General features: G+C 36.9%; 1 protein-coding gene across 5 annotated transcripts in view; it reads right to left on the reverse strand.

Annotated features, from left to right (window-relative positions):
- The window catches only part of CD36 (CD36 molecule), a 35,361-nt gene that overhangs the window by 5,383 nt on the left and 5,264 nt on the right, over positions 1 to 24,714 (reverse strand). For 2 of the 5 annotated variants that reach the window (XM_040061218.2, XM_040061217.2), the window contains exons 2-10: positions 17,449 to 17,685; positions 9,524 to 9,684; positions 7,333 to 7,477; positions 6,147 to 6,329; positions 5,915 to 6,006; positions 5,417 to 5,463; positions 3,029 to 3,098; positions 1,230 to 1,417; positions 265 to 383 (exon numbers count right to left, since the gene is read on the reverse strand). In XM_040061218.2, the coding sequence (XP_039917152.1) occupies positions 265 to 383; positions 1,230 to 1,417; positions 3,029 to 3,098; positions 5,417 to 5,463; positions 5,915 to 6,006; positions 6,147 to 6,329; positions 7,333 to 7,477; positions 9,524 to 9,684; positions 17,449 to 17,568 (1,125 nt within the window). In that variant the 5' untranslated portion in view covers positions 17,569 to 17,685. Of the gene's footprint in view, positions 1 to 264; positions 384 to 1,229; positions 1,418 to 3,028; positions 3,099 to 5,416; positions 5,464 to 5,914; positions 6,007 to 6,146; positions 6,330 to 7,332; positions 7,478 to 9,523; positions 9,685 to 17,448; positions 17,686 to 21,139; positions 21,300 to 24,714 lie in introns of those variants that run through there. The other 3 variants (XM_040061215.2, XM_040061219.2, XM_040061220.2) reach the window with 3 other exon arrangements.

The raw sequence follows: 24,714 nt of genomic DNA on the forward strand, positions 1-24,714 counted from the left end.
ACGTCACAGTTCGCAGAATCTATTTAATTCCATGTTCCCAACAAGTAAAAATCAAAACAGATTTTCCAAACTTTGAAGGTCAGAATGAGGTAAAGCTCTGCTCTAAATTTCCCCTGCTGAAACAATACCACTTAGACCTTAGAAAAGCAGTCATGAAAATATTGTATCTTCTGGTTGTCCCTCTGGTAAAAGGCCAACACTACTACTATTAAATTTAAACATTGCAAGTTTCCCAAGGTACAGGAATTAAATACTTGGACTTACAGGCTCTATGTCCAGATATGTCTCATGCTCTTTTTCATTTGGGCTCAGGCCTTCCACGTTATGCAATATAGATTCACTTGCATGAAGAAAATGAGGAAGAGAGATATATACTGGTCTTTCTATTAAAAAAAACCAAAAACAATACAACAAAATCTCTTGAATCATAAAGCCTTGCTTTGGCACTCATCTTCACAAGTCATTTTCCAAACATAATTTTGTTATATAGATGTACAATTCTGATAACAATGTTAATAGTCTAACCCCATTCTCTACTCCCCAAAAAAACTCCAACATAAACCAAACCAAACCAAACCAACAACAAAAAGAAAAAGTGAGCATTTTTGTGGCTTATTTTTTGTCATGAGGAAAATTTGCCTAGTGAAATAAACTGCAGTAAAAACTCTTTCTTGCTTTGTGTCTGCACTGTGGAGCTGGCAGTGCTCCTGGTTTCATGCTGAGGTGAGGACATGACTGTCACTGTCTCCCCCCGCTTTCATGATCTTGTTTTAGCCTGAAGGGCCCTCTGGCAGTTCACTCTGCACCAAATGCAAACTCAATAATATTTATTTTACCAACAGCACACTAAGCCAGTACTGTCTGTGTACATGTATACAATTGTGGACATACCCACCCCCGCCGTGCCTGTGAATTGCCACGGACACAAGGTGCAGAACTATCTCTGTCTTTCACACTGTGCCCCTCCTTTCCTTTCTCTACATACATTCCTGCAGTTTCAGTACACAACCTGTGGCACCCCAACTTTGCATAGCACTGTGCAAAATACAGAAATATTCCAGCCCTCATTTTGGGCAATGAGGCTACAGAAATGCGAGTGGCCTCACAAGCAAGCTGTGGAAGAAGTCACAGACAAACATCCTGGATATCAGAGGAACAGCTCAGCTACAGGACAAGTGCCTTGTCCCCAGTTAAATGGCTTGTGTGGCAGTACTGTGTCACCACCATACTTGCTTTGCAGGCACTGATGTCCAGGACTCCAGCTAACGTGCAGTTCTCTGATATCTCTTGATCTGTACAGAAGCAATAATTGTCTCCGACTTCCGTTGGTGACGCAAATGCTTCGCGAGGAACTATGAAACGATAGAGTGTGATTCCCTTCACAACCTGCTTGCCGTGGAAAACTCCATAGATTGACCTGAACACAAAGGAGGAGAAATGTGTTTCAGCCATTTGGATTAAAAGCCTAAATTCATGGCAATGCTCCTGAAGGGTCCCCCAGCTGCCTCTCAAAAGAAGCAACCCCCCAGGGACCCAATGCCCAGGCTCCTGCCACACTCTTGAGTGAATTGTAGAGGTAATGGAGAATATTCCTCACCTTCACTAAGGATGTACAAGCTCAGTGGTGAACATGACAATACACAAAACAACAGACAAAGGTTCGAATACTAGTAATAAACAATATAGACAAAATTAACAAATTCATTGAGCTCTCTTTTCCCTACAAACAGCTACGCCCACAGTAGGTTTTTGGAAGTTTTTGGACTACAGTAGAGATGCTTATCCGTATAGAGCATCTCTGATAATGTTTTTTGCTGACCTCATGATAATCTGAACTTTATGATGCAGACAACACCCTGCATACAACCTTATTCCATTACATATGAACCTGAATACTCCTTAAGCTTATTTTTGCTAATTCATTATAAGCTGATACAGAGATATGGTTGCTACACAGTGATGTAACCAAGATACCAACACTTGGTACTGCAGCCAAACAAAATAAGGGTTTTGCAGCATGGACAGAAAAATTTTCCTGACCCTGTTTCTGCAGGACCTTTGGGCAATTTTTATTGCTCTTTACTGTTCATGAATTGTGAGAAGTAAACGTCTGGTGGGATCTCTCGGACTGTGTGCAATCAATCCGAAGAATTTTATCATTTTTCCCCTGCATAGAATTCCCTTTTCTATGAATTGGGAAATGTTTTCCAGTTTGTGGATCAAATTGCTTCACAAAAACCCCCTTTAACTTCACATAAAAACACTGATCTTTGAAAACAAACACACTGCAAAGCAAATTGCCCACTTTAAGCCCAGTAAAAAGGAAGCATCTGTTTCCAGGCAGCAAAATAAGGGTTTGAACCTCCCAAAGGTAAATACCCTGTGATGCACTTTGAATCTTTCACATTTCTTTCAGTGATCCCATTGGAGATTTTGGGGACACTGGGCAGCCCAGCAGAAGCAACAGGCTTAAAAGTCATCAGCATGGGATGTATTAAGCAGGCTTGTTTGTTTGTAAATACACAAAAATAAAATAAGTAAAAATATCCTGTGAGAAAACAATTTTGAGTATCTATTGAATGACAGTAAACACTGTTCTGCATAGATGATTTTTTCCAGACATGCCAAAGATGGACCTAACTGGACCCTGCTGTACCTGTTGCCGTCTCAAACCAAACAAGGCTGGGTCCTGATCTCAGAAGAAATTCAAGACTTTGAACCCTGTGGCCCTCAATGCCTTTTACAGATCTCTAGCAGCCCACAATGTCATGTTTTCCTGAATATACATCTGTAACTGGCTGAAACAAAGTACATTGCATTAGCTTGCTACTTGACATAAGAGGGGGAGAATCAGGCCCTGAATCATGAGCACAGCTCACAACTTTACTTGTGTTTTAGATTAAAGGTTTATGTCGCACTGCCTGGCTGACCTGAGCCCAAGCACAGCCGCTGCAGCCTCCCTCTGAAAGCAAAGAGCATTCAGTGGCACACTCAGGTATGAACACACTCCAGGAAGGGAGCAGCTTACCTGCAAATATCAGAGGAGAAGAAGCGTAGTACCTGATTCTTCTTAACAAATGGTGGGAAAGATGCTCCATCTGTGAACAAAATAAAACAAGAGACTGAAAGCAAATCTACTTAGAAGACATGATTTAATTTCTAGCTCAATACTCAGTTGTTACTTTCCTGTAAAGCTGTGACAAAAGTAAACAATATGAGTCATTTGTGGGGCAAATGTTTATGTAAGTTATTGCACATTGACAAGCACTTCACAGATAAGATGTAATTGTTTTTGAAAGTGAGCCGAGATACAGCAGCCTGTTTTTTTGCCCCCAGATTTGAAGCTGTATGACCAAGCCCATTTAAAAACAGAGGATATTAAAATATATATATATTAATTCTGTTTAATATGAAGCAAAAAACCTGTTGCCATTGCCTCAAGATTTATGCAAGGTTATTCAAGGTTAAGTCCATAGACCTAAATCTTCCTAGAGATGCCTGATTCACCTGCAGTTATGACACTCAGTACTCACAAGAAACACAGCTTTAGACTTCAACATTGTCTATTTAATAATCAGTGCTAAAACTTTCCCATCAAAGATTGCTCCAGTGGGCCTCCAAACTGAGGTCTTTCTAGAAATAATGGAGAGGAGGAAGCCACTTTCAGAGCACAACCCACCTCACCCCATGGTAGACATGCGAAATAAGCCAGAGGAGTAGGACTTTGGTGTTGTTTCTCTCCACTAGCTCTAAAAGAGTTCAGACAATCAGATTTGTATTTCTGCACTGCAAGCACCCAGAGTTATGTAAGAGGAGACTCTCCTGTTTTCCCAATGAAGGTGTTGTAACAAACCTTTAACCAGTACATTTGTTAGTTTTTGTGACAATTTCTGTTTGGTTTCTTAGGCAGCAGCCATAACCAAACAATTGCAAACATCTGTGATATCTCTGAATCCAGCTGGCTGGAGCAGGAAGGTTAAATTACATACAGCCACTTGCCCACTGCTGAGAGAAGCACTTTTTTTCAAAGATTCAAGATCATCCTAAACACACACTGTTTCTAAATCTTGGCTTTTTTGTAAGGCTGGCAAACATGGATTCATGTCAAGCCCCATACAAGTATACTGGTTTATATTTTCATCTCTATTTTCTTACACTATATGTGTTGAGCTTTTGAGTGAAAGCTTACAAGATAAGGTAGAATTCTCACACTTGCCAGACTTTTTAAGCCTGTTGCATCTCCAAACACAGCAAAGTCACGCTGAATGACCTTGTAATCTGTGCAGCAGTCTTTGCTCACAAGTGAAAGCTCATTTTTGCTTTACTGGAGCACTTAATTAGTTAGTGGAGTATGTTTATTCCATCAATTACAGAAGAAGGATAAACAAAAAATTGACCATGGCTAAGAAAAAGATGCCAAGCCCCATAAGAAAGAAAGGAAGTCCTAGAATGTAAGAAAATATTGTTTCTTTAAAATTAATTACATGGTTTAAAAAAGAACTCATCTTTTGTGGCTCATAGACTTTTGGAAAATCAGATTCTTGTGATGTATTTTAAATTCAAAATACCTTGTTGCACAATCTGGGTTATAAGAAAAATTATCTATGACAGGTAAAGCAGAATTGAAAATGGAGGGAAAAAACCCAAACAAAACAACCCAACACAAAGCCTTAATTTACTAAATGTCTGGAACTCCCTGCAAAAGCCTCCACCAAGACACCTGCCAGCCTCAGCTCCACAGATTATGGTGTCCTCACAGCAATGCTTTCACTAGTCAGAAAGAAAAATACCACCCTGAACAAATGTATCTTAAACAACTCAGCTGTTTACCTATGCATTCCAAAAAAAAATTTAAAAATATTTGTCTATAGTCTATTCAACCCAGTCTAAACGACTTTTTTTCTTCATCTCTTTTCATTTTCTACTGATTTACAAGCCATTCATCTGACAGCCTCTTCCTCTGTTGCCTTCATTTCTTTACATATATCAGGATGTCCATTCTGATGCATTTAATTAATTTTTCAACAGTGTAAATGAATGCTCATTATTAAAATGCCAAGAAAATTTTCAACTACTATAGCAAAGAAAAAATTCTTAATTATATTGTACTATGAAATTAATTAGTAGAAACAAGAGAACTGGATAATTTTGTTTCTCTTCCACATTTACTCTAGATTAAGAGGCTGTGTGCATGTGTATATAAAACTATGTACAGTAATAAATCATTCATATATTTTAAAATATACACACATATGAATACAACATACTAGTGCTATGTCTGCATATATATAGATACTTAATACACAGAATACAGAACTGGCAAAGCCCAGGGGAAATAATTTAAATATTTTATCTCAATGTTACTTTGAAATATCAAGAAAAGTGTTGAAGCTTTAAAAAACTTTAATAGGCTCACCTGTGCCATTAACCATATCACAGTGACCTGGCCAGTACGAAAGAGTCCTGGAAGATAAAATTAAAGTCATGCTGCATGTAGTAAATTCTGCCATGTAAGCACTTTAATTACCTGTATTACCAAATATAACTGTTCCAGGATAAACCTGACCTGTCAGCAAAGGCAACGGATAGAGATGTTCATTTATGCAGATAAATTACAGGATCCATTAGAGGAGGATAAAAGGAATCTATCTGCTCAAGAATGCAAAACAGAAGCAAATACTTGTATCAAAGGATCAATAACTGCCTAAAGTCCAAGATCCTAACAGAACTACTCATAGTTGAAAGAAAATTATGGTTTTGCTAAGCCCAGGGCTTGATCCTGCTTCCTTTGATTCATTAAAGTTTCTTCTGTTTATCTATAGCTCCTAGTGAATCAAGTTTTAAAATCCATACCTTGAAAAAAAAATATATATATATATATATATATATATTTTACTCTACAATGTTACAATACCTTTTATTTTTATAGCTTTCAATTACTGCTGTTTTTGTAATATCTTCTGTCCCAGTATACACACTGTAAGGTCCATCACTTGTCCCATTATACTGTAACAGATGCAACAAGAAGGAATAACAGTTAGAAATATTAAATAATTTTATGACATTTTCTTCCTCAGGGCAGCAGTTTGAACTTTTATTCACAGAATGATAACTGAAGGCATTGCCTCCTCATTGCTTTCACTTACCGGGTAGAAGACTCCCACAGTTGGGTTCACACCAGGGAAGGGGACACGGTCTAAGAAGGGATCTTTGTAGCCCCACAGTATTTCTTTGACTGTCCTGTTCTGCAGAATGGCTGAATTGGAAGATTTAATCCAAGTGTTTATTATCGATTGCATAAAACCACTTGGGAACACGGCAGGTACAGCCTACAACAGCAATGAATTCAATGTTTAGCATAAAATTCTGCATGTGCTTTGAATTAAAAACACAAAGACCGACTCCAAGAAATGTCTGCCAAAGCCAGTTCCAAGATTTGCAACTCCCTTGAAGTTAAGTTTCTACATAAAACTGACTCTTCTTAACAAAAAAATTACTGGCCATAAGTAACACAAAAGTAGGTATTTTTTCTTGACTGATTGCACTATAACAGCCCTAATCATGGAATGACAGAACAGCTAAAGTTCATAGGAACCCCTGGTGACTGTCTGGTCCAACCTCTGCTCAAGGATAATTAGGAGCTAGTTGCCCAGGAATATGGCCAGTTGAGCTTCTGAACAGCTACAGAAAATGATTTCACAAAAGCTTGGATCAGCTGATCTGAAGGTCCCTCCAACATGGTCTCTCCTGTGATTCTGGGACTGCTGGTATGGTATGCTGGTATATGACTTCTATTTTGTATTTGCACCAACCGTCTTCATACTCTGCCCCTTGCAGACACCTTCTCACAGCAAACCTGAGCACTCATGCAGACACCAGAAAGTTGGTGCAACACAACCAGGGCTGAATATAAGTATGAAAACTGTAAATATTAGTCAAAGGCAAATATTCACAGCCCATGAAAAAATACCTAAAGACCCTAACACTACTTTTGGTGAAGATCCCTGTGCTCTTCTTTGAATAACTAATGCTCAGTAGGACAGGAGAGCTCCAGGATTGTACCATGGGGCCCAGGCTCTGTGGTGGCGAGGGTATTATGAAATAATAACACCTGAGGGTATTATGGAAAGAGCATGGCAAATCCACCCTGTACTGTTCATGCTGTACCTCACACACAAAGGAAACCCATCCACAAACTCTTGATTTATTCCCTTGCTAAAATTTAAGCTCCTTTCCAACCCAAAGTATTCTATGATTCTATGAACTTCTCCCCTATTTCCTCCAGTAGCTCAGCATTTGTATCTGACACTATGGCTTTGTCTCTTTACTTACTACAACAGCGAGGTTGAGGACGGTCATGTTGTCATTTTCTGTCCCAACAGACATATTGGGTTCAAAATTAGCAGCATTAGGCAACATGTAGGATATTGTGCCATTTTCACCTTCCGTGACATTTTCTTTGGGTAAATATCGCACCCTGGAAATTCAAAACACAAACAAAGAATGTTTTTAATCTTTGACTTTTGAGAAAACACACAAACCATGCCTGACTGAAGGTTTTTGAAAAGTTGATGAACATTTTAGAAAAATGAATGTTGAACATTTTATAAACACCAGAATGTTTATAAGCTTTTTATGTGATTACATGTAAAAAATTCAATTTTCTGCAATAGCGTCCTTTTGGAAATATTTCCTTTTTCCTTATAAATGGAAGAGTCTTTCTTGACACTGAAATGAAAGCAAGTATTTATTTTTTATTTTTATGTCATTAATGGACCTTATATTTTTTAATATGTTTTTAATTAATTATGATTTGTCACATTTAATTAGCTATCTCATGGTTGCATGTAATTAGAAGGGGGTGACAGACATAAAACCTCAGATTTTTAATCTGATAGACATATGTTGCAACACATCTGCTTAAACACATAATGTTACTTTGGTAATATTTAATATGCATGTAGAGATTTATAAGCAATCTTTCAGTCCCGCTGAGGTTCTGCCAGTCATGGCCTGTCAGCAGATCTCTAAGATAAAGGTTTCTTCTGCAGTTGTAGCTTTAGCTCCACTCTTCAAGTCCCATCCTCTTGCTGACCCCTCTGTGGGGCAGCAGCCAGCAGGGATCAAGTAACAGCCTGTGCTGTGGGTCCAGAAAGCGGATCACAGCTCCATCCTGAAGGCATCTTCAGGATACTTCAGGATCAGATCTTCCAGCATGAGTGTAGGGGGCTACAAAAGGTACAGAGAACATTTTCCCATGGTACAGATGTAGCCAGTGCAGGTGGGTCTTATCTGAAGAGCAGCTGGATCTTGGCTTCTCAGAATTGGTTTGTATGCATGTAATTTTAATTACTAGCCTAATGTATAGAGCACCTACCTGAGAGTTGGAAGATTTTTCTTTCTAATTAATGCTGTTTTGAGTTTCTCTACACTATAATAAATTATCAAATATTTGAAGGGAAACAGAGAGAGAGAGAGAGAGGGAGGGAGGGAGAGACTCAATGTCACAGTTACTCAGGTTGACCAAATATCCCAGGAAAGCATGAGTGCAGTGGTGAGAGAAGCCTTCATTTCATAGTCATAATTTCTTACTTAGTCTTATTTAGGCTTCTGGCTGAGATTTGTCCCTGAGGAAAAAGGCATCAGCAGCAGCACCAGAGTAAAATATTTCTGTTTGGTAGGAATTCACCTTCTGCAGTGTTTCTTAACTATCTTTTTTCTTGATTCCTATGTAACCCTTTCCTCTGTCTTCCCAGGTACTCTGTGAAACAAAAGTTCTCTCTTTCCATTGAGAAATAAATAAGCTCTTAAGCATCAAGGCACTTTGGCTGAAGATGTTGAAATGGAAAACTATCTTGTGAATATAATATACATCCCTAAAGTTATTAAGAAAGAACTATCCTATCATCACAGGAAAGCAATTTCCTAACAAGTGTGCCAGTGATAGCAAATACTGGGCTTAATAACTCAGGAAGCATCAACTAGTCCTACTGTCAACATCACATTTAGCATTAATAAATAAATAATAAAACCTCCTTTGAATGTGGGAGGACATCCTAGCTAGCACACTCAGAAAAAGGAATGCTTTTCCAAGCAAAATTTGAAAAAAGAGAAGTTATTGATTAAAAATGTCATAAAGGAGAAAAACAAAAACAAACCACATCATTAAAATATGTATTAGTGATGCATGGATGATAAGATAATCTCTTGGTTTTAGGTCATCTGGCACCTTCTCTCCTGTTATAAAAATTGTGAAAACGGAACAGGAAGGAACACAACTGTCTCTGTGATATTGTGGCTAATGAATTATTGGTTTTTTGCAAGCACAAGCAGGTTCACATCCAATTACCTGTTTCTCTTTGTGTTTTCCTTATGTTAGACACAATCCAGAAAATGTTTGGGATTGCTGTGTGTAGCAGAAATTTAGGCATTTTTGTCATTTCTAACTAAAGTATGATGCTAGGATTTCAAAAACAAATTTTATCTCAGCAGACATGTCACGTATTAGAGGGTCTTTTCCTACCTGTATGTATAAGGTCCTCTTTGTTCAAATTTTGGTTGAGCCCCCTCATCAATAACCTCTGAAGGATTTAACACATGGAAAATCCAAAATTCCCTGTAAACTGAGCTTCCTGGCACAAGCCAATTTTGAAAAGCAGCGGTACCATTGACAATGACAGCTTCCTGAAAGTACAAAAATCAAAGTTAAAATTATCTACAAAAGAAACAATTGAGAAGTTGCATTTACTTTTTAGATTATTATTGACAATTTCAGAACAAACAGAAAAAAACCACCATTTTAGCATCAGTATGAGATGAACAACCCAGCTGGCCAACCTCTGGAAGCAGCTTGACATTCCTGCTCAGTGAGAGCAAAAGCGAGTCCCCCTAAAACAAATGACCACAAAGCTGATGAAACTGCTGATGTAACTGGTAGCAAAGCTTTCCTATAGCTGTGGTGGAGCATTCCCTTAGTTCTCAAACACTTGCCAAAACCACTGATTATTTATAAAGGGAAAATCCTTGATAACAGAATGATACCCGGAAGAAATTTCATACCGGTCACAGAATCCATAATCTACTTTTCATACATTGCAAATAGCCCAAGGGAGGAAATGAGAGTTATGCCTGAACACTTTTCAGGTCATATTCAGAATAATAGATAACGTTGCACCCGGAGAAATCATATAGTACTCTTGAAGGTCGGTTCCTTTCACAGAAAACTTCTGTCACCAAAACTGAGACTTTCTAAGAAATCTCCCTAATTCCGATAACATTTTATTAGGAAATTTTCCCAGATCTAAGGAAGAAAGGACAGAACATGTATCAGGAGACCCACAAGAGGAATCAACAGCTTTAAGGCTGTGCTACTCAGCCATATGGGAAATGGCAATTCAGGGCTCCAGACTGCACAGTGAGAAGGAGAGTTGTAAACTATGTTACCTGTATAGTCAGGGGAATGCCTGCTTTGCCTGGTCTGCATCAGGCCTATTCTATAGGATTTTCCCAAAGTCTTGGGAAAATGTACTTTACCCCCTTGGTGGTAAAAATTCATAAAAGTGTTTTCCAATAAGAAGAAAAATCTAGGCTGCATATCTCCAACATAAAAGATGCTTTTCCTTATTAGAGCAACTGAAGATGAACTAGGTAATTTGCACAACTCATAAAGTCCAGAAATTAAAAGGCTCTATTTTCTCTAGAGAGCAAGGAAAGGCATTTTAAATCAAATGTTGCTAGATTTTTTTTTTTTTTTTCCCTAGTTTTAGTTTGTGCTTCTAAAGTTCACATAGCAATCACCGGATAAACAAAATTGATACTGCCAGTTACAGGCTCCTGCAGTTAGAAACAGATATCTCATCTTGGAGAATTTGTAACACAGTCAGGGTTCTGCCTGTGAAAAGCCTTTGTACGGTGGAGTTGCAAACACCTTGCTGGTGGTGTAAAGCATTGGGCTTGCTGCCTGAATGTCTGCTATAATCTATGTGCCTTTGTGTGGGAGGGGAGGGAAACCTTGCTGCAGTAAGTGTGTTATCATCTTGAGGTCTTGCATTCAAACCTGACAAGGCCAAAGACTGTCCCAGCTGTGGACCAGCATGGGGGACCCCACCTCCTGGATGAAGAGGGAAAAGCTTACATGGCTCAGAAATTGCCTCCTCTGTTTTCACAGAGATTTGCTTCCAAGAATCTGGGAGAAACAGGATGATATAAAAAAGTGCAACTCAGTCTGCCCAGAGTCTGTCTGTGATCTGTACTCAGCAGGGTCCTGAGATGGGGACAGAAGTCAGGACTTGACCTCCTGCTGCATAACTGGAGTGGGAAAATGGTTAAATTTCTGGCAGATATATGGTCAAGAAGACAAACTGATCTCTCTTAGAAGACAATACTCAGGAACAGATAATAGAGAAGTTTCAGTCTCGTGACAACAGATCTATTTAACACATCTTAAAGTGGCTACTTACATTTTTAAATTCTTCCCCTCCAACCATTCCCCCTCCCCTTATAGCCCTTTGCCAGGGGTTGGAGTAGTGCAGATGATATGCCAGCTGTGCCACTGAGCTCTGCCAGGTCACAAAGAGTGGATTTGCAGCCTGTGAGCTAATGTCGCTGTGGAAACTCTTGGGGAATGCTTCAAGGGTACAACTGACCTAATCTGGCAGTGCTGCAGCCAAAGGGACAACTGGCTCCCACAGTCCCTGATCGATGTGACACCCTCTTCCTTTGCACCATGCTCTTATGCCTCTTATGCCTCAGGGAGCTGCTTCTGCCTGCCAGACAGGAGGAATATAATTCTCTTAGTGTTTTGCTTTCTGTGTTACCTTTCTACCAGTTAGCCATTTGGCTCATGGAACTGTGTGGAGAGAATCAGCATTAGAACATGGGAAGCAGCAGGACAAAAGAAGGAGGGGGAAGGAAGATAACAAGACCATTATTTTTGGTGGCATTTAGCCATTATTGTTAATATTTCTCCCACAAAAGAGGTGTGTATGATTTGCTGTCACGTGCTTTGAGAGTACAAATGGTGGGTTAAAGTGGAATAAAATCTAGAGCTCTTTTTCATGTCTTAATTTAATAAATGAATACCCTCACATCAGCAAGTCCTTTTTTTTTTGCTGTTTAATCACTGGTGATCCATCCCTAAATATTGCCCTTCTCTCTGGCTGGGCAGTTACATATTTCCCTGTTAACGCCACTGTGCTCACTAACTCTGATGTTATGAGAGGAGTGATTTTGGAAACTAATACGCAACTGACAGTACAAAACACCCCTCAACTCCCCGGTCCATCTGCATCAGCTCTGATATCTCGCGCTATAGTTAACTACTGTCAGCAAAAGCAGCTGCACAAATGTGATTGCTACACAGCCAAGTTTCTGCCATGACCCAGCTGTGCAAGACTGAGTGAAACCAGTGGGAACTTTGACCCCTTTTTTTCTCGCAATTTTCTCCCCACTAGAGGTGGGTCAACTAGAGATATATAAATTCAAGAAACTCTGAGCAGTCAGCAATAGAAGCTTGCTGTACTTCCTTGACTCAAAGTAAATTAAGCCATCATGATTTCTGATGAAGAAACACAAAAGATGAAGTTTCTGTCTTTACAAAGAATCGGGCCAGGTAGATAAAAGATTCCATTTTTAGGGAACAGAGAAGTGACATGAATACTCTGGACTGTAACAAAATTGTGTGTGTTGGACTGCCTACATAATCTGGAGGAAACAAAAAATACAATTCTGTAAAACTCAAAAAGTAAAGCTCAAGAAAAGCAAACAATCTTCTCCCATTTTGCAGCTGGAAAAATGACTCTTTACTTTTTAAATGATGATTATTAGCATATTACTAGCCTTTCTACTCAGGCTTTGCTGGATCATAACTTCTATTCCTTTCCAGTCTTTTATAATAAAGAATTCTGTGACGCAATAAAGCTTAAAATTGCTTATGTGGGAATAGCTGTGGTTAGATCCTTTGTGTTCTGCTGAAAACCAGCAGTTGATTTAGCTTCATTAGTTCATATAAAGAAGTGGCATACAAATGTCACAAACACAGTTTTAAATTAGAGGTGTTTCCGATGCCTCCAGTAGCCGAGGAGATAAAATCTGGCCAATCATAGATCACAGATATGTAGAGACAAATGAATAAACATGATAATAACTACAATTGAAAGCTTTATTTCTAAAAATAATTGAGACTAACCCAGTACAGCACTGAGGCAAATCATTCACCATTCAGTATTATCAATTCATCAGGAGTTTGATATATTAGGTATTATAATGTGGCTTCTGTTCAGCTCCTGAGCATATGTACTCAGTTAGAAAGCAGAAGAACTTAGAGAGGTGGTGACAAAGAATTTTCTAGCAAATGAATCCAGTAACAATAGCTTTGAGTGGTTAAACCTAGCTAGGAAAAAAAAAAAAGAAAAAAAAGAAAAAAAAACACAAAACAAAACCATAACTGAAGTGATGGGACTTTTGCCTAAAAAGATAATATTGTTTTAAGGAGGGAAAGACAAATAGTAGAAATTGAGACATGTCAAAATATCTTTTTCCAAGAATGTCAGATAAAATCTTTCTGATGTGTTGTTTTGAAAGCTCCTTTCCTTTAACTTTTTTTTTTAGACATGATTATATTTAATATTAATGACAACAGACATGATAATGTCCAACTGAAATGTATAGAATCAGAAAAAATATGTATTTTTATAATCTCAAGCAAAGTACTTCCATGTAAAGAACTCTGAAACTTCCAAGTTTCACTCATAACTCATAACCATGGTTAATTTCCTAAAGCCCTAAGACCTTCATAGAAAGTTCTCTCCCCTCTGAACAGATTCAACGTTTGTAGAAATTAGGACAGGACTTTTGCCCTTTGGTCCTGAAATCAAAGGCACCTTTCCATGAATAGTATCAGAGCTGAAATAGTTTAGCACTGATCTCCTTCTGTGGATTCCTGCCAAGGTGCTGTTGCTGTGGGTGTCATTTGGAGTGCGCTCTTCAAGTGAGTTTCTTTAAAGAGCCTTGAAAAGTATTCAGAACATACATACATACATACATACATACATACATACATACATATATAGACACGTGTACTTTTTATTTCTATTTTCTTTTTTTTTAAATTCAGTCCTCTTCTGGAAGTTGGAGTTGAAACAACTTATCCAAATTTTTGGAGACACAGTTAAAGAATTCTGGGGCAAGAAAACATAGCCATGTGCTCTGATTCAAAGCACAGATGTTTGATAATAAATTGGAACAAATGAAAATGTGACATCTGGGTGTTTTGTGTTACAAGGAGTTTGTTTGGGTTGTCCTCTCATGGGCTGCTCATGGGTGGAGCACAGCACCTACCCTCCAGGAGATAACAGCTGATAGACTCAGAGTTTTTGTCCACTTCCTAAGGGCACCCAAAGTTCTCTGTACACTTACAGATGCTTTTCTTTGTTTCAAAACCAGTTTGCAGCCTTCCAGCAAAATATACCCTGCCCATGTTTACTCCAGCTAATCTCTCAATGACCGCAATAAAGGAGAAATGAGGCTGGTAAAGTGTAAAGATGTGTGCTTAAGGGAAGCTTAAGAGAAGCATCTAGCAGAAAAGGATAAAAAAACCCCCTCTTGATTACATTGATTTTTCTAATTAAAGTTCTTCCAGTTCATTGGGGGATGCAAAGAAGTTCATCTGGACTTGATTGATCATGCTGTAGAGTAAATTGACAGTAACGTTATTTGACTAAACCTTGATAACAAGTTAATTTAGGACAATTTGTCTTGGTATAGTACAGAGCGTCCTAAAACTATCCAACGTTTGTTATTCTAATCCAGCAATTTGATTGCAACTTTCATTTTCTCCAAAGATATAGAATTGGTCCTACTACCATGCAAAAGACTGGAATTTTTTTCTGAGGTAGGATAGGTAGAGGAAAAACTGAGGGTTTTTTTCAAACTTTGACTGTGAAGAATTTAAGACAAGATTTTACCTTTACTGGTTGTGTCTGAAAGAATTTTTACCTTTCACTAGAAATATGGCATACTGAGTTTTGTTTTCACACAGTGGGTGAAATGGAAATAGCATAGATTCAATAAGGTTGGAAAAGACCTCCTAGGTCATCCAGTCCAAACTTTGACTGCAATGTTCACTAAACCATATCTTGAAGTGCCATATATACTAATTTTCTTTGCACTTCCAAGGCTGGTGACTACAACACTTCCCTAGGCAGACTGCTCCATGTAAATGCTTACAAGCCATATCTGAAAGAACATCTCACTCTTTGCTTTTTCCCTGTCCTACAGTCATTATTCTTGAGAAATTCCAAACAAATTTGTCATAGAAACTGATCTACTTCTACCAAAGATTTTCCACAAAAAATTACATTTCCAGAAGTGAAATATTTCAGAATAAAAAAGTATTTTGAGCACTCTCTTCTTGGAAAATCTGTTTCCTTTGCAGTCAACTCTATATTTATCTTAAATATAACTGCAAAGAATAACAAATTTATTTTTATTAACAGATCTTTCATCAACACAGCAAAATCAGAGTAAAATTCAAGTCCCTCTGGAGCTTTTGCTGAACTGATCACATATTTCAGCTGTTGTAGGCCTATCTTGTACCTTGTCTGAAACAGAACTGTCTCAACAGTCTTATGGTGCCACTGAATAGTCAGCACATTAAACAGAAAGACAATAGTCTGGTATGACTTGTGCTTAGGAGAAAACATATCAATTTACTTAAGTAAATACAGCCACTACACATTTACTCTTTTATGTTTTAAGTGATTATGGTACCTTTTTTTTTTTTTTTTTTAATATATATATATACACATCAAACAAGCTGCCTTGAAATAGGTACAAGCATCTGAAACATGATCACAATGCAGAAAATTAAAAAGTGGTTGAGGGGAAAATTACTCCCTCTAATGCTTTACCACTATGGACTCATGCAGGTATAATTGAGTATGTAGACATTTGCAAACCATGCTGTATAACTGGTTCATTACGGTTAATAAATGGATGTACACATAACACTGCGAGTATTTCTAATTTGCTTTCAAAATACTGAATGGTATGAGACAACACTTAGGATTAATTTAAGTGAGTATTTGGTATAAGGAGATATACATTTTTAAATTTATATGTTTTCTAGAAAACCTGTCATTTCCTCAAAATGGCAAACAAATCAAATTGTTTGCAAATATAGAGAGTCTGATTCTTTTTTGTAAAATGTTGCAAGGTGGTTGAGTCATTATCTAGTGAGATATTATTTTATTCTCTATAAATTTTAAAATTCTTTAAATTCTTGAAAAATACAATAGCAGTTTGAAAATTCCTCTATAGGTTGGTTTTCATTAGGTTACCTGAAAAAATTTAGATGTTATATAGGAGCCATTTTTCCAATTTTTTTTTTTTTTTTTTATTGATATCATAATATAGCCAGACCCTCAACAAACAGTTCAATATCTCCTGACAGTCCATGTATTCACCTCCTCAACTGACTTCAACAGCTATTGAGCTAAGGCTACTCTTCCAGAAGAGCCTTTGGATAAGTGTCTCTAAGATGTCCACAGTGTTCAATACCACAGCAGATCAATAGCAGGAGTAAGCAATAGCCAAAGACCTGAAGATTTTCAGATTTTTAACCATCAAAGAACCAACCTTGGCTGCAGTTACCCCAAGGAGATTTTGTGTCACCACAGTGGACATGGGCAGACTTCCATTCCAGATTGCTTCATGATTTAAACCCCCCGTTGTGCACACTTTTCACAGAAGATCTAATAAATTAATTTTTTTCTGTTTTCTTTACATAAAAGTCTATATTTTAGGGACACAAAGTAATCTAAAAATCAGAACAAAATCTTTGTCTGCCAAGTTTAAAACATTCTACTTCAATCAATCTTTACACTCAGAATGGAGAGATGCATTTTTTTAGATCCTCCGGTCACGTGGAGAGCATCAACTCAGATCATACAATCATGGAATATGAGCTGAATACATCAAGTGTAGGATTAGATTCTGCAGCAGAAGACTCTTTAGATTATTTGTCGTTTATAAATATAACTGCATGGAGTGAGTACCAAAGTATGATAATAAAATCAAAAAAAAAAAAAAAAAGGACAAGATAAAGAAACATGAAACAATCATAAATACAATAAAAATAAAATCCAATAACTTCTAAATTGCACTCCAAAACCACAATATTTTAGCTTATAATATGAAGCACAAGAGAGAACAAAAAAGTGAATGTGGCAATATAATTAATATATATTTTTAAAAATGCCATTGAATATATTTCTAGGGAAGTTTGGAGCACCTAATTTATAAAAACTATGTTTAACAAAAAAAAAAAAAAAAAAAAAAAAAAAAAAAAAAAAAAAAAAAAAAACCACATAATCAGAACTTAAGATTTAAGAATGACTATCCAATATCCACAAAACATATGTCCTGGGGAGGTGAAAATAAAGATAGTACCTTTTTTACTGCTTTGCCTATAAGATTATCTCCAAGTGGTATTAGAACTCCTCCGAAGATAGCCAGTACACCACCGATGATGGCCCCAGTGAGGAGCCCACAGTTTCTGTTACAGCCCATTCCTCTTTTTACTTAGGGTACAGGTAAACAGTGTGCAAATATCCTTGCTGTAAGGCTTGATGGTTTTTCCTCTCTTCTTGGTCCCAACAGACTCACTAATCTTCTTCAGAGAAGCTGCTAATATAAGCAGAAAGTGAACAAAAATCAAATTCCAAAGTTCAAAGTATGAAGTACATGACGTGAAGCTGGTAGGAAGATAACAAGTCAAAAACAGTCAGCTAGTGGCCAGCTGGCCAAAAAAACCCCAAAAAACAACAACAACAACAACAAAAATATCAGGTAACTTTTGGCAACTTAATTGCTTATTACGTCTGATTATCTTTCTTCATTCCAGTTGCCTAAACAAACTGGTAAGTTTTTTTATCAGTCTTTCTCTTCTTTTTTTTTTTTTTTTTTCTTTTTTGGCTCTGTTGCATTAGGGCAGGCTGACATTGTTATTATTCACATGACATTCTTCCTGATGCAGACATCTTTACATCTCCCTCTGCCAAAGGAGGAGGCTATAGATAGCTCTGCTTTTGTCTCAGCCTGCCGTGCCCCTGGCTCCCACTTCAGGCAAAAGCAGGAGTTACACTCCTCTGCCATGAGCTCCCCGGGCTGTTTCTGCCTTATGCCAGTAAGAAAGTTCTCAAGGCCCTTCAGCATCTCAGTGGAAAAGGAAGCTTCCAAAGGGAGGCACCCACAAGAAGCCTCTTTCCAGGTCTCTATCAGTCCACGGTCCTCTACTGAACAGGTAGAACTTTGTTTCAGCAACTTCATGACAAAGGCATGACTGGATTTTTCTTTTACATGTGGATTCTTGCCACTAGCTGATTTCATCAATCCAAATTGCCTTATAAAACATCAGAGCTTTTAAAGCAAGAGTAGAACTTCATCTTTGAAAGAGGTAATACCTAAAATTTCAAGATTATTCAGTTTCAGAAGACAAATGTCTGTGATTTGTCATTGGAAAATAAGAGTTGCTAATAAAGTATGTTAATATATCTTACAAACTGGCCCCTAGCAAAAAGGGTTACAAAGAAAATCAGATTGACACTAGTGCTGAAGTGGTAAAATATAAGCTCCCAATGATATTTTTTTTCTGATTCTTTAGTTGTTTATGAATAATTGAAACAAAAAGCTGCCTAATTTACAATTTATTATTTATTATTATGTTTTTATCACATACACAGAATTTTCAGGTTTGTTATTTGCTTTAGACTTCCAGTTAACAGAAAATCTGCTCTTTTCTCTTTTAGATGACACTGTCCTTGTCCTTTTTATTCTTACTAATTTCTGTTTGTTAACATGTGAATATCTCTAAATCAATTTTAAAGCATGTGTTAGTTAAAGGTTGATTACACATTCAGGGCCAAACACAGAGAGAAGGAAAAGAGAACAATGAAGTGGAAGAACAGCTCAACCAGTTGCTCATTAGAAGACTAAAGAGCCAGAAGCACTTCATGAATTTCTAAATAGTAAAGCAGGTATAGGAACAGTGTGTGTTTTATTTTCCTGATTAGCTTTATGATCATTTTATCACATAGATGATGTACAACATGCCTTAACAGATCAGGTACCATGGTCAGCAGACCACTGATACGTCCTCCCTTGTCATCACAAACTCAAAATTATGTCACATCTCTACCTGGCACCAGCCACCTCCCTTTAACTGCATTGGAAACCAAGTTTTTGCCTGCTCTTGTACTGGCAGGAGGTTATGGCTCCCTTGCCTTTAACAATGTATATTTCTGTACATTTGAGATCGTTTGGTATGTTCAGAATTTCTCCTTGGATATTTTCAAGCAGAATGACCAAAAGACTGTTTGCAGTCTTGGAAAAATATCCCTACTAACCCTGGTATAATAGTCAACCTGTCTGTCCACCTGCCACCAGGTCATTCCATATGGTTCCCACTCCAAAGACACTAAGGGCTTTTTGCTGTAGTGGATGTGTTTAACCACAAATTTCAAAGCATATTTAAGTTAGAAATTTATTAGAACTTATTAAAATTTAGAACTTAAGTTGGTTAGAACTTTATTAGAATTTATTGAGGAACTTTCAAGTGGAAATCACTCACTAGGACCACATCACATATCACTGTAGCCAGGCTGAGATCAGGATCTTTAGTTTGGCAGACACAGAAGGCAGCTAATTGGGTAGGTGGTGTGGGGATTTGAAAATCTGATTGCTGTTATATATTGTAACAAATCTAAGGAAAAACAGACATTCTCAACTAAATCAAATTCTGAATAATACCTAACTCCATTTGATTTTTTTTCTCCCAATACAAGCAGATTTATATATATATATATATATATATATTTTTTTTTTTTTTTTTTTTTTTTTTTCTTCCAGTGTGGAAACACATTTTAAAATTTAAAAGGAAAATCAGTTATTTCAGAAATGTTTAAGGGGGCCTTTTAGATATCATCAGATTTTTTAATTGACTTACATACTGAAGATTTTCAAATTCCACAATAATACACCTTGCACCAAAATTAATTTCCACCAAAGTTTCTACAAGCTTTTTCAATGATTTTATTTTGTTTTAAGCAGAGTAGGCATCTCTCATGAGCACTAGCAATAAACAGCTGGTAAGCCAAGTGACTGCTAACAACTTGTGTCTATTCCAAGCTTCTGCAAATTGAAAAATATTCACCCTTCTCCCACCAAACACAATGTAATAGCAGTCTAGACATACCAATTTATGCAATTCAAATTACAAATTACACAACTGTGAGTGAAGAGCATAACACTCAATTCATATAGAAGTCAACACACTATTCTCATCTATCAGAACTGAATTCAAAATATGGAGATTAAAGTAGGAATTTCCAATAAGAATATGCTTTCTGGGAATTTATATTCAAGTTAAAAATATAGAAGAAAATACCATAACAAAATTAGCTATGGTCTATGAGGCTGTTGTATCTTTTAGACTCAGATTTGACTACAGGATTAACAAGATTATTCAACCCATTCTAGAATGTTGACTATGTACTTTTTAATATTGTTTCAAATATCCTTAACAGAATATTAATTAATAAAAATTTAAATGGTCCATTAAAATCTCTGAAAGAAAATTTACAAGCAACTGTATAGAAGGAGATGTGCAAAATGTTATTACATTCTTTCTTGGCTATTTAACTTAGACTTCTGTACACCAGCTTAAAGCAAATCCTTATAAAATACAAATAATCTCATTATATATTTTATGTTCTTTGAAATGATAGTTTTAAGCTTTTGAACTGGAGTAGTAAATACTAGAAAAATTACTTTAAAATCTGCATTTCCTATAAATTCACATGACTACAGAACTATATTTTCAAGAATATTAAATTTCAAAAGACAGAATGCAATGGGGAAAGCCATCCATACTGAATATTAAAAAACACTGTTATCATAGCAACAAAGCATTTCACTAATCTATGTAAAATGTCACTTTTTTTGCAAGCAGCTTTGTAAAACCCTTATTTTTTTTTTTTTTTTGCATTAAAAATAAATATATTCAAGGGCTTCCATCCAACTGACCTTAAAAGTATTCCTGAGGAAAAATCTCTGATTTTAAATGTTGCACCACATGACTCACCTTGAATAAGGGCGATGGACTTTTCAGCTGAACATACAAGTCCTTAGCACATGACTTGCATCAAGTTACCAGCAGACAGGCAGATCAATGTCCCCACCAAGCACACAGGCTGTGAACTGCGAGGGAGTGTTTTTATATTCCAAGAGACGTCAGTTCCCTCTTTATCTTTTTGCCAGAAGAAAAAGTAAAGTTGTACTGCTGCTGGAGGAAGGGGTTATTTTTGCAGCCTGACTAAAAGCCACTACCTACATCGCGTGGTAATATACTTAGCAACTGCAATCTTTATCCAACTTTGATCCAAGTGAGTCAAAGGTCAAGGAGACAAAATGGTAATTTACTTACTTGGTTTCTGGTCACTTCTTCTTTCATATCTGCATATTTGTATTTTACTCATCATGATCGTGTATTTTCAAGTAATAAAAGTTAGGAAATTTCAGAATATTTTTATTAGGATTTTTTTTCAGGTATCAGATACATTTCCTTGCAAAGTGCTAAGGTTCCTCCTATTTAACTGGAAGTTCAATAAACATCATCCCAGAAGCTTTTTTTTCTGAATGTAACTAAAAATCTTTTTTTTTTTTTTTTTTTTTTTTTTTTTTTTTTTTTTTTTTTTTTTTAACACTGACATCTCTCTGTCAAGCAATATGTTACTCTACCACAATGTCTACTACTAAATAATAATAGTTTGGCAAGCTTTCGTAGAAATACTTTATAAATACCTCTTTATCTCAGGTGAATTCAATGAATGGATTTTTTTAAAAGATTCTTCTGGCAGCTGAAAGAGGAAGTGACTATGTGGCTTAATTATGAGAGAGAAAAGAGTCCTAAAAATAAATTCTTAGGTTGAGGCTTTCATGGTATAGCACTGAATAGTTAGCAATTGACAGGTTTAGTATTTTCTGTTTGTTTTGACTTACTGCTGTTCTGTTATTTTATGTTGCTCTACTTGAGAGTTTAGCTTTTGTGGAAAATACTGCCTTTTTCTATATTTCTCCTAAGTAAATATAAGGTGGATGAGAATTACTAAATTTGAGGGTTTTACCTCCTAGTAGCAAAGGCAAGACTGAAAGTGAGACTGATCTTTGAAAACAAACTTTTGGGCAGTTTTCAGTACAAGGCTCACTGCCAGGACAAGTGTGTGACCCTGAATAACTCCAGCTTCTCATCCTTGAAAAGTGCAGAAAGTTTGTTTTCCTCTATTTTCTAATTAAAGAGGGATGCTTAACTGCTGAAAGTTAAGCAGTCCTCCACACTGTGCTTGCCACAAACTACTTTTATTGTCATTAATTACTTCTATTGTACACGTCCTCCTATGATGGCCTCCTGAGGATGTTCTTGTTTGTGATCCTCCTTAACTGCTGCCTGCAGAGATGTTCCCTACCATGCTCATTTTCATTTTTCACGTTTGCAGCGCATAGCAGCCAGTGTGCACCTTTCATGAGGAAAATATCTACTGGGGGTTTTTTTGTTGGAATCTGCTACTGTCAATGTAATTATATTTTCAACATATGCATGCTTAATTGTATCACTATGTTATGATTTGCAATATTCTACTATCATCCTGCATAAACACAATCTCTTCTAGCAGCAGTGCTTGGCAGTGAATTGAGAACTGCCTGGGTCAACTGCAGAAATCAGCTGAAAGGACAAGAAGCTGAGAGAGAGGCCGCAAATATTTGGATGTCAGTCATTTCTGTTTCTTAAAAACAAACTAAAACAAACCATAAGTATTTAATGGTCCCATGTCCTCTGGCTTCATATCAGAGTTCAGAGGTTGTAGAGGAGAAAGCAGAGACACACAGCAACAGAGGAAGGACACAAAAAAACAAACAGTTGTATACTTCATCTGAGTCCTCACTGGGGCAACAACAAACTGCCCCACAAGGAAAAGATGTGAAAAAGGAGGAACAGTGTAAATGACATTCACATGCTTCATGAAGACAGGAAACTGCAGGAAACAGAAAAAGGGAAATGCTGTTGCTATTTCCAAATGAAGTCCACATACATTTTCTGGAGTAAACGTACTACTCACAAGAAAATGCTGGAGAGATGAGTGTTATTCGTGGCTTTTATACATATCTAATAGTGGGCCCTTTGGAAGACACTTTCTTTGGGGTGCTTTCTTATATGCCCTGAGATCCCTAAATAGGTTATGTCTCCCTTTTTTTTTTTTTTTTCTTTTTTTTTTTTTTTTTTAATTAAGATCGATTCTATCAGGCATAACTTTATGGTATATATAATTTGAATTTTCAAGATGATTACATTCATGTAATCCCACATTACTGTGGGAATTCTTTGCTGTACACTATAGCACAGCATGAGTTTATTTCCTGTGTTTCCCAGTTATTGCACTCAGAAGTTTTCTTCTACTGCTTATCATGGAGATTTTAAAAACTGGTGTTCACATTAATTCTTTTTCAGATATGGAAATGTTAGCATATGTTCAATGATGTTAGGAAACAAACTAGAAAACTGCAGGAAAGTCATATCTGTGCTTTTGCACCCTCGGAACATTTTAAGGACAATAACTGTAAAAAAACACTAAATAAAATCTACTTCCTAGTCGTAAGGTAAAATGCCAACCCCTGGGGCAAGAGGTGAGGTTAATATTCTCAGCATCCAAAACATGATTTTCTATAAGTTTTTGGATACTCTCCCTGGTTTTGAGACAAAGGTGGGAGGAATTACGTTTACCTCCTTTTCATGGTAAGTTAATGCACAAATTTATTGTTTATCGAGGTTATTCTACTAGCACCATTTTATGTAGCTTCTATTGTCTCTCCTCTTGTCACCACTCAATGGCTCTCTGGCTTCTTCACAGGAAGTGGAAAAGTCCCACAGGAAGGGTTGTACCTTGCTCAGTAGTGGAAGATTAAATCATTAAACCTTCCCCCCTCAAGAGAAAACAAACCATAGACACACAAAAATAAAAGAACCCATGGCTTCTGTCCCCAAATAAGCTCTTTCTGGTTCAGCACACTTGTGTTCACCCATGTGCCCTTAGTTCTACTGAGAAGGAGAATTATGGAAATGAATCATCTGGAGAAGAAAAAAGAAAATATGCAACATGCCACCGGCTGGGTGAGACTTCTGCCTCTCTATGTGTACTGGAGATATTACGAAGTATTACTTTAGAGGGAGAAAAATTTTGTATTCATGGAAGCTACTTTGATTTTCTAAGGAAATTTAAACCTTAGATATATCATCACATCATCACATAGTACATGAGAAGCAGCACACGAGCTATCCACTCAGACCAGCTTCAACAATTCACTCCCACTTCACAAGAGCCATCCTAGAATGAACATGGCCTATCTTCAGGTATTGCACATAAAGAGCATGAATATAAAATACAGAAATTATAAAATAATAATACAGAGCTAATATTATTCCTGAGTTGCATGTTCACTATTTCTGTCTCATGTATTTTCACAGCGACTGCTGTTTTGTATCACCTCATTTTCCAAAAGCCACAGGATAGAACAGAGTTTTATAGGTCAGGTCACCTCACATAAAAAGAACGAAGAACAAAGATATTTTAGTTGCTTCAGTTTTCCTGTTACTATCTTATCTAT

Source organism: Hirundo rustica, chromosome 4 (genome assembly GCF_015227805.2).
Source record: "Hirundo rustica isolate bHirRus1 chromosome 4, bHirRus1.pri.v3, whole genome shotgun sequence".
NCBI classification, from domain to species: Eukaryota; Metazoa; Chordata; class Aves; order Passeriformes; family Hirundinidae; genus Hirundo; species Hirundo rustica.